The following is a 10418-nucleotide window of genomic DNA, read 5'->3' as shown; positions in this document are numbered from 1 at the left end:
CTGCATGTCATCATTGTCTACCACATGATGTATGAAGCTAAAGAAGAAACACTCTGGAAAAAGCATGCCAAGAAGTAAAAGGGCATTTCTAGTCACTGTTAACCTCCACACTGGACCAAAAGAAAGTTCTCTGGAAGCTGAAACAAGGTACTTAACACATACTGCAAACCAGGCTGGGAAGAACACTAAAGTAAATGGTGAGGGAATATTACAGAAATGTGTACCATTAGTCTTCGAGTTTAAGGATGATGCGGGCTTTGACATTTCCATTTTGGACAATTTAGTGATATTAATTGTGTCTCACTGAACGTGATATTTGACAGGGGTAACACACTCATGACATATCTTAGTCTTTTTCTTTTAGGATTCCACAACAGACAACACTGCAGGGCCCTAACCAAATGAGAACCTAGCTAACCCTTCTCTTTTCTCAAAATGGGGAGGTGTAGGTAGGACATCTAGAAGGTTTCTTCTTGATTTGGTTTCTATAATTCTGTGCTTTAAGACTGAACATGTGAAAAAGCAGCACTCTTTAGGATGGCTAAACACAGCTTTTCTTCATTGATCTTAGTGGCTGGAGCAAGTCTAGGAAGAAACTTTAGGGCTCACAAATCTGCAGTCCACTGAGGTCCTGCAAGAACTGAAGCCCAGCTCTGACTTCCCTGTCACCAGGTCCCACAGGGCGCTAAGGTTCTCACCCTGAGGCACAGCCCCAAACTGCTCTACATATAAAGTGCTTCCAAACAAGTTACCCCACCATCAGTTGCAGACTTTGATATTGGCTTTGTTGGGGGTACCTTCACCATTAAAAATTCCTTTGACACTGGATTTATTTATCTGGTGTTGGAAATTGTCACCTCACCTCATTATTCGGCATTATATCGAATTTGACCATTTCAAAGGCTAGAAATGCTGCAATTCAATATTCGCTGAAAATCGTTATTAAAGTTATTGAAGTATTTTACAGATTTGTCATTACTGCCTGGCAGAGGGAAAATATAAAAGAAAACACTGTCTGGTGGTCTTCTCTTAAACTATTACTAGTCTGATTAGTGGTTTCTATACCTTACTTTTTAAACTAGTCTGATTATTAGTTAAACTAGTCTGATTAGTAGTTAAACTAGTCTGATTAGTAATTTCTATACCTTACTTTTTAGTGCTGTGGTACTTCAAGTACTTAAATTTAATTCCTCATATTTCCCTTTCCCATAGTTTGGAGTTTTTTCCTTCAAATATGAGGATGTAAGATCCAGTGAAGCATTACAGCATCTCATTCTATCAACACAACCCCTACAAATTCTGCCTTCTTCTTTTTATATTGCATTTAATGTTTTCCAGCATTTGGAAGGAGCAAAAACAAAACAAAACCAAAAGAGGGCCTTTACACCATAATTAATTTAAACTAAAGTCCTTATTCTAAAAATGTCTTCTCCCCACTCCCAGTTGCCTCATACATTCGAGAATATGTTTGCCGGCTATGCATTATGGATGACTGTCAGCCACTCTCCCGCCTGCCCAACATCCCTCAACTCGCTAACAGTTATTCAACCTTGGTCTGTAATTTATCTGTGATTTTTAAAACTGTTTTTACAGATGGAAGTGAGCATTTGTACTGGCACACAAACACACTCCTAGGGCACTGCACAGCAGTGGTGCAATTAAATGCTCTTTGTCACAGGAAGTCTAACAGAGTTCATGGTGTTTACAAAGGAAAGTACATGCACTTTGATTATTTTGAAGGCATTTCACCTGTAAGATAATATATACAGGATTCCACCACCAAACATTTAGCACCCAACACAGAGTGAGCAGTTTTCTAGAAATAACTGGGAGATAATCACTTTTTAGACTTGTAAATTCATTGACTTGACTTTTCTATTTAATTCTCCAAAGTAATTCAGCCAGCCATCACCTATGCTTACAGGACCAAGAGACACCCAGCTGCAATCTGTTCATCTGCTACTGAGTGAACCGAGTTTAGTATTTTGCTGTACTACAGTAATTTGAGGATGTGAAGTTTCAATTTGTTCCCACCTCAGATTATTAAAAACAAATAAAGACTAGATGAATCACAAACTCAAGTTTCAGGTGGTCAGTTTTCTTGGAGAAGTTATTAATATCCAAATAGCTCCAGTACCCATGTAAACTTTAAACAGAAGAGCTTGCAAATTTTAAAGGCAGAAGGGAAAGTAAATATTTAAGGATAGTATTATTTTATGTTACATACTTCTGGTGAGAAAGAAGGAAGTCCTTGAAAGCAAACCCAAACAAACTAGTGTGGGTGTAGGCATTTCCACTTCTCTTTCTTTTTTTTAAACTCACTGCTTTCTTGGTCTGAATTTTCTCTAATCTTACTAGAAACTTAAAGGGGAAAAAAAACACTTGGCTCTATTAAGCATCCTACCATGTTACAAAGTGGGTGTTTGGGGATTCTTGCGTCTTCACAAGCTTGTATTTCCGTTCTGCTTGAACTCGGATAAAATATTGAGAGTCATGTCTTCACTCTTGGACTGCAAATTTGCCTCACTTCTTCTGGAAGCTTTCCTGGTGGCTCGGGAGAGTCTCCTTCTGAAAGTATCTCCTGCCAAGAAATAGAGAATGGGGTCCACACAACTGTTGAGACTTGCTAGACCTCTTGTCACCTGATAAGTGGCATAAACCCTGTCATTGAAAGCACACATTTCTGGGGTCTGAAAATCCAGCCGGGCCCTCAAATTCATTGTTTTCATCACGTGGAAAGGGATGTAAGACACAGCAAAAACAGTCAGTACAATAATCACCAGGTAAATGGATTTCCTCCTCAGAGGCGAATTGTCCAGGTCTTTGTAAATCAAAGCTCTCACAATTAATCCGTAACAGCCCAAAATCAGCACCAAAGGGACACAGAACATGGCCACGGTCGTGCACATGCTGTAGATGAAATAACTTCGCAGGTACTCGTCTGAGGTGGTGTCATAGCAGGTGACGGTTTTGTTTTTCCGGATCCCGGTGCCGGAATAGAAGAGGATGGGGGAGATCCCCACCACCACGATGAGCCACACCAGCACGCTGATATAGACTGCGTTCTTCTTCTTCAGCCTGCCCAGGGACTTGAGCGGGTACACCACACCGCTGTACCGGTGCGCGCTGATGCAGGTCAGGAACAAGATGCTGCCATAGAGATTCACATGGAAGATGAACCTCTGCAGCTTGCACATGGCATCGCCGAAGATCCAGTCGGTCTTATTGAAGTAATAGAAGATGAGCGCCGGCAGAGTCAGCACGTACAAGAAGTCCGCCAAGGCCAAGTTGAACATGTACACGGAGATGCCGCTCCACGGCTTCATGTGGAAGACGAACATCCAGATGGCCACGCTGTTGCCCAGGAAGCCGACAATGAACACCAAGATGTAGACAGCTGGCAGGTAGTAGAACTGGAAGCCCGTCTTGGTCAGCGCGCATTTGAACGGAGAGGCGACGGCGGCGGTGGAGGCCACTGTGCTGTTCCCCCAGGGCGAGCCCGGGCCGGCCAGGAAGGCAGCGTCCGTCCCATTGGGGACCGCCGGCCACAGCACCTCGGTCATTCTCTCCTCCCCGACTTAGGCGGCGGCTCCAAGGGGCAAGCGGCGGCAAGAGGGCGGCGGCGAGGGGCGCAGCGAGCATCGGAAAGGCGGGCGAGCAGGCGGGAGGGGGCGCCGGGGAACTCTGCGGGAGGGGTCAAGCAGGGGCTCGCCCACGCCGGCTCCGGCCCCGCGTTCGCCGCGGGCCATGAAATCTGCCCCGGGCCGCGACCGAACCGGGCTGGCCGGAGGACCTGCAACTTCCCGGTGAGGCTGGCAGCGCCGAGGTTACACAACAGGGCGCTAGGGACACCGCCGCCGACAACTTTCCGACTGCGCTTTCCCGAGGGACCGCGGGTTCGCGCCGGAGAGCGCGCCGGGGGCTCAGTGAGGTCGAGCCAAACTCGCTGAGGTGGGGAGGGCGCGCCCCAACCTCCTTCCCCCAAAGATCAACTTCGTTTGGGCATCTTCCTGCGCCCTACCTTGCAAGCCAGCAGCTCGGCTCTAGGGCCCGCGCCGCTGCCTCCGCGCCCCCGGCGCTCAGCCTCTGGGGGCCATCGGAGCAAGCGTGGTCGCAGACTCGTGTGCTTCTGGATCGCGTCCGGCTCGCCGTCTGTGTTAGCTCGCAGGCTCTTCTAGAGACCTGCTCGAGTGCAGGCGGCGGGAGGGCGAGCCGGGCTCCCCGCGAGGATGGGCGGAGTTTGGGCACCCGGGTGAGTCCGCGCTCCTCCGGGAGGCGAGGGGCGTGCCTGCGCGAAGTTCGCCCGGGGCCGGAGGCGTCTTCTGGGAGAGCCGGTCTTCACCAGAGTCGGCGGTCAGGGCGCGCTCGGTCAGGGTCAGGGGTAGGGCTGGCTGCTGGAGAGCGATTGGTCCGAGAGCGCTCCTTGGCTCTTCCGCCAGCTATCTCGGCAGAGTGATGTTGCTGACACACAGGAAACCCCTCTGACCGCTCAGAGCCTTCTGCCTACAACCCTGGAGCGGACCGGAATGAGACTCAAGTCTCCAGGGCCCTCAAGAACGACGCCAGGTGTTTGCACGTTCCAAGCAGCCTGTAGTCCCCAACTGGGAAAGCCCTGGCGTTGCAGTGCTCAGCGCTTCACCAGAGACCGGATGCCTGGCACTTGCAGGAACCTGCTGCTCCCAGAAAGCTTTCAAAGGAGGGAGGGTGGGGAGGGAAATGGGGAGAGTCTCTTTCTGTCCTTCTAGTCTGCCTTTCCCCTTTTATTTCAATATGGTTTCTCTTAATTAACCAAATGCTAATAAACCGACGTCAATTGGTAACATCAACGTGAAAATTTCTAAAAGGGCTTTGTAAAAGTGTTAGTAGTTGATACTTGACGTTGCTTCAGCACAATTTGTTACCTACCAATTACAGACAACGCAGGGGCCCCAAATCCTCCTGTCCAGTACATTTAATTAAAGATCAAAGTCTGCAATAAAAAAATAAATAAAAACATATTGTTCAGGAAATAACTTGAATATTAAATATAAATTTATATAGATAGATGTAAAGACAATTTCAACTCCAAAGTGATTAAGGTGTGGTTTGGGGGTTGTATTACCAATCCTATTTCTTTAGGTTAAAATGATTGGTCACAGGGCTTCCCTGGTGGCGCAGTGGTTGAGAGTCCACCTGCCGATGCAGGGGACGCGGGTTCGTGCCCCGGTCTGGGAAGATCCCACATGCCGCGGAGCAACTGGGCCCGTGAGCCACAATTACTGAGCCTGCGCGTCTGGAGCCTGTGCTCCGCAACAAGAGAGGCCGCGATAGTGAGAGGCCCGCGCACCGCGATGAAGAGTGGCCCCCGCTTGCCACAACTAGAGAAAGCCCTCGCACAGAAACGAAGACCCAACACAGCAAAAATAAATTAATTAATTAATAATAAACTCCTACCCCCAACATCTTCAAATAAATAAATAAATAAATAAATAAATAAATAAAAGAAAAAAAGTGTTATTCCCAGAAGCCTTCTATCAAGAGAGAAAATTTTGAGCCAGGTCTTGAAGGTACTGATAGTCAGAGTATTTCAGAAGCTTCCCAAATGTTCTGCTCTCCTTAGGCTTTTTAAAAAATAGCCAACAATTTATATATAATTTGAGAAGTGGCAGACAATTCTAGGAAAGTCAAACCTGTTCAGTTTCAGACTCATAAACAAAAAGGCTGCCCTTCTTGTTACAAAGTTTCTAATAACCATCTTTACAAAGGTTCTTCTTTCCCTTTTTCTTAAGTCACAGAAAATCCAACAATCATTAAGGATGGAAAGATTATTGAAAACATTTGAATCGAGGGCTACAAGCATAAAAAGAAAAAACTTCTGATAAACATAAAATGTAAAGGGTAGGGCTTCCCTGGTGGCGCAGTGGTTGAGAGTCCGCCTGCCGATGCAGGGGACACGGGTTCGTGCCCCGATCCGGGAAGATTCCACATGCGGCGGAGCAGCTGGGCCCCTGAGCCATGGCCGCTGAGCCTGCGCGTCCGGAGCCTGTGCTCCGCAACGGGAGAGGCCACAACAGTGAGAGGCCCGCATACCGAGAAAAAAAAAAAAATGTAAAGGGTGGCAGAGAGAAGGGAGAGCTAATGGGTAGGCCAACTCAGGATTTTGCAGGTGAGAGAGGATGAGACTCTGCTTTGGGAGACAAGGGAATCCTTTGAGAGATCCCTCCAAGAATAATAACTAAAGTGTGATAACTTCTGAGATATACCTTAAGAAAGTGAGGAGACTCTTCTATTCTCCAAGAAGAATATAGAAGAAAGAAAGAAGAAAGAAGCCCAAGGAATTCACAGCTGGTATCCTCCAGTGAGTTAGAGGTGAGAGGGCTAAGGTGGGGCAGCAGTGGAAAAAGCACACAGAGAAAGGATGAAAGACAGTCCTGTGCTGGGCAGGGCCCAGCTGCTCCTATAAATGATTCATTTGTCATGGATCCAGTCAGTAGGGGTCCTGAAATTTATTTCATTAAGAATCACCTCAGGAGTATAGGACACAGAATAGGAGACAGCCTGGTTGCTCCAGGGTTGGAATGAATAAGACGAGAGGAGATTTAGGGACCAGGGAGGCTGAGGAAAGAGGGAGGGGAAAGGAAAGGGAGGAAGGAGACGAAGGTGCAAGAGGGTAACCGTGTAGGGGAGAAGAGAAAGCAAGGTGCTTGCACACAACTGATAGGGAGCTTTGGAAATCTCACAAAGCATTGCTTTCCAATTATTTAGGTTTGAATCTGGGTAGCTGTGGGAGGAGGGGTCTGGGAGGTGGTGAGATGACACAGGCTGAGGGGTCCCGTGGTTAGAATAATGTGCCGTTTGAGTATTTGCCCCTTGGTAGATGACACTGAGCTCAGTTTTCTTTTCTTTCTTTTTGTTTCAGTTCAATGAAGTTTCTTCTTTTTTTTTTTTTTGGAAGTATAGTTGATTTTTTACAATGTTGTATTAGTTTCAGGTATACAGAAAAATGATTCATATATATGAGTATATATATGAATGAATATATATATACATATATATATATATATATATGGGCTAGGTTTTCCATCTGCGTGCTGTCACTTACAAGGACATGTAAAATCCCAGGCCACCTAAATCTTTTCATCCTTCACAAAATTTCTTGCTCCCAGAAATTAAGAATATTCAAGGAAACTGCTTCCCTATAGTGCCATTTTTAGTATTTACTTTCCTTATTCCCATCCACATGAAGCCCTAGTCCTAGTCTCGGTCACTCTGTAATAGTTTTAAAAGAATTTATGTTAAATCCAGAATAAAAATGCCAGTCCTGGCTTGTCGTCTTTCTCTAATCATTATATATTATAAATATTCCCTTTGCTCTCTTTGTATCTGACCTCTCTGGTTTGACAAAAGCATGTCTCACAACAGTTACTGATAATAGATGGGAAATGCTATATTACGTGCCAGTTTTTCTACAATTTTCTTTTTTAATTTTAAAATTATTTATTTATTTATTCTTGGCTGCGTTGGGTCTTCGTTGCTGCATGCGGGCTTTCTCTAGTTGTGGCCAGTGGGGGCTACTCTTCGTTGCAGTGTGCGGGCTTCTCATTGCAGTGGCTTCTCTTGGTGTGGAGCACGGGCTCTAGGCACGCGGGCTTCAGTAGTTGTGGCTCACGGGCTCAGTAGTTGTGGCTCGCAGGCTCTAGAGCACAGGCTCAGTAGCTGTGGCGCACGGGCTTAGTTGCTCCGTGGCATGTGGGATCTTCCCGGACCAGGGCTCAAACCCGTGTCCCGTGCATTGGCTGGTGGATTCCTAACCACTGCGCCACCAGGGAGGTCCCTACAATTTCATTATACACTTAGCTTTCTCAGGAGATAGGAAATAAATATTTGTAAAGCCTGTGGGTGCAGAAGTATCTTTAAAGCCAGTTACCCATATCCAAGATCTTACACCATACTCATGGACCCATGGAGGGTTTCCATGGTAGCACAAAGGGTAAAAATATGACATTATTTGAGTGTTATTTGTCATTGTTATTATATCCACCATACATAAATTGTTGATTTCTGATACATCCATGTTTTGAGTACATAAGCTAAATCCCAAATGGGTAAATGAAAACCGTGTGTGAAAATAAAGAAATACCTGTTTTCCTCATGTTAAGTCACAGATTCCATCAGTTCACTCCTGGGATGTTGATCTCAATTACGTCCTGAGAGTTTCACATTTTTATTTTTCTTTTCTTTTTTAAATTTAAACATTTTTTTAATTGAAGTATAGTTGATTTACAACATTGTGTTAATTTCTGCTGTACGGCAAAGTGATTCAGATATATATATACAACACATCACTCAAAACTATTCCCTTAGGGTAAAACAGACTTGGATCTGCATTAATCCCAAACATTCTGTCCTTCTAGTGTGGAGTGCATCGTCCCAAATAAGCATCTCCATGAAGATCCTCTCTGGCTCCCCACGTGTGCTCTCCTTATCTAAGGGATGAGGTGGAAGGGCAGCATGCATAACCACCACCCCCATGCATTTTATTTTCCTGTATGTCTCATCTGTGACTGCCTGCACACACTCAGACATACATACCCTGTCTTATCTAGTCCTGTGAATCCTCCCTGAGTATTAAAGCTCAGAGTAAAAGTTAATTCGTGTCACAGACACGGAGTTTACCCTTTCCCTTCCACTTTCTTTTCTTTTTCTTTTTTAGGCTAGAAAGAATTTTTTTTTGTTGAACTATATTTGATTTACAATGTTGTGTTAATTTCTGCTGTACAGCAAAGTGACAATTATATATATATATATATTCTTTTTTTCATATTTTTTCCACTATGGTTTATCATAGGATACTGAATATAGTTCTCTGTGCTATATAGTGCTGTACACATTTTTCAAGATTAAACCTAATAGCAGTTGTTGTCATTCAAACTTCAGATTTTAGAATTTGGCTTTCTGAAAATTTGATAAGTTTTCACCCGCAACACTCAAAGTGTGAACCAATTTTAAGCAGATGAGCATTGTGTCCATTTTTATAATTTTTAAATTTAGATTCTTGTAGAAAAGCTGGCAGGATGGGCTTATCCAAGAGGGTCTTCTTACAACAAGCACAAGATTGGATGCTCTGCTGGAAAGATACCTGGATAGCCAAAGAAAGCATCTAATATGTCAACATACTAAAGTGAAATAGACCCATGTTTTGTCTATAGAAACAATAAAATGAAATAAAATATAATTCAATATAGAAACATTTATAGCTGACAGAGAACTCAAATAGTGTAGGTTATGCTTCAAGTGGAGAAATAATCAATTACTCCTTGACAAATTCTTACGTTTTCAATGACAGGGTTTAGCAGAACCTCAACATTAGTTCTGATTTTCATCTTTCAGCTTCAGTTCTAGACACCTGATATTGCTGCTAAATATTTATCTTAGAGACTGTATCATAGTTATAATAACCATGTAAGTAAAATACTATCTTAGCTCACCAGCAACGTCTGCTTTGAGTCTCTTAGCACAGTTTCTCAAACTTGACTATGCATACAGATCAGTTGCGGGATCTTGCTAAAATGCAGTTGTAGGTATGGGGTGGAGCCCAAGACTTTGCATTTGCAACAAGTTCTGTTTGATGTCCAAGCTCCTCATCCAACCACTACACTCTGAGTAGCAAGATTTTACATGATCCTGCCTGACATTGCTTTACTGTGCCAATTTGAAAATGCTATAGCTCCTCCTATCCAGTGACTAAAACACGTTAAGGGTTTAACAGTCTTGAACTGTGGTATGCATGTGCCACGTGCTATTTGGAATGCTTTTTATGTATTAGCTCATAGCACGTGATTTTGGAGAAGAAGACAAAACTGGGTTCAAAGGTCAGTTAGGGCCACTTAATAGCCATGCAACTAGACACATGGCCAAACCTGTGTCGTGTCAATGTTCTTATCACATAACTCCTGTATCACAAGATAGCTGTAAGAATGTGACTGTGTGAGTAAAGTGTTTAGGACTGTGCCTGGTACATAGTAAGTGCGTAACAAATACTAGCTATTATCATCATTATTATTTATAATGCTATCATTTTTACCTTAATGGATATAACTTGATAAGTGGGCCTTTGGATGTAAGAAACCAAATTCATCAAAACCAGCTTGAACAAATAAAGTGACTTTATTGGAAGGGTACAGGAGTTTGGACTTTAGAAGAAAGAAAGTATAGGAACTTGAAAATCATGTATTTTGCCTAAAGACATGCGATCTCTGTACTCTGCCTTTCTCTGTTCAACCACTGATTTTCTTTCCCTCCCTCCTCCTTTTTCTTCCTTTCCTCTTCCTCTTCTCCTCTTCCCTCTCTCTGCCAAACAGTTTTCTCTTCCTACACGGATATGACTCAACGTGGCAACTCAGAGCCTAGCATTATTTCCAATAATAAATTCCTAGGGA

At 44.0% G+C, this 10418-nt stretch overlaps 1 protein-coding gene across 1 annotated transcript; it reads right to left on the bottom strand.

Moving 5' to 3' along the window:
• Nucleotides 1-2004: 2004 nt before the first annotated feature.
• On the bottom strand, nucleotides 2005-3933 carry P2RY1 (purinergic receptor P2Y1). The gene has a single exon (XM_007449100.1). It carries the CDS (start codon nucleotides 3561-3563, stop codon nucleotides 2442-2444), a length of 1122 nt encoding a protein of 373 aa, XP_007449162.1. The 5' UTR covers nucleotides 3564-3933; the 3' UTR covers nucleotides 2005-2441.
• Between the last annotated feature and the right edge of the window lie 6485 nt (nucleotides 3934-10418).

This window comes from Lipotes vexillifer, unplaced genomic scaffold (assembly GCF_000442215.2).
Source record: "Lipotes vexillifer unplaced genomic scaffold, Lipotes_vexillifer_v1.1 scaffold157, whole genome shotgun sequence".
Lineage (NCBI taxonomy): Eukaryota > Metazoa > Chordata > Mammalia > Artiodactyla > Lipotidae > Lipotes > Lipotes vexillifer.
This window is presented reverse-complemented; position numbering and strand designations above follow the sequence as displayed.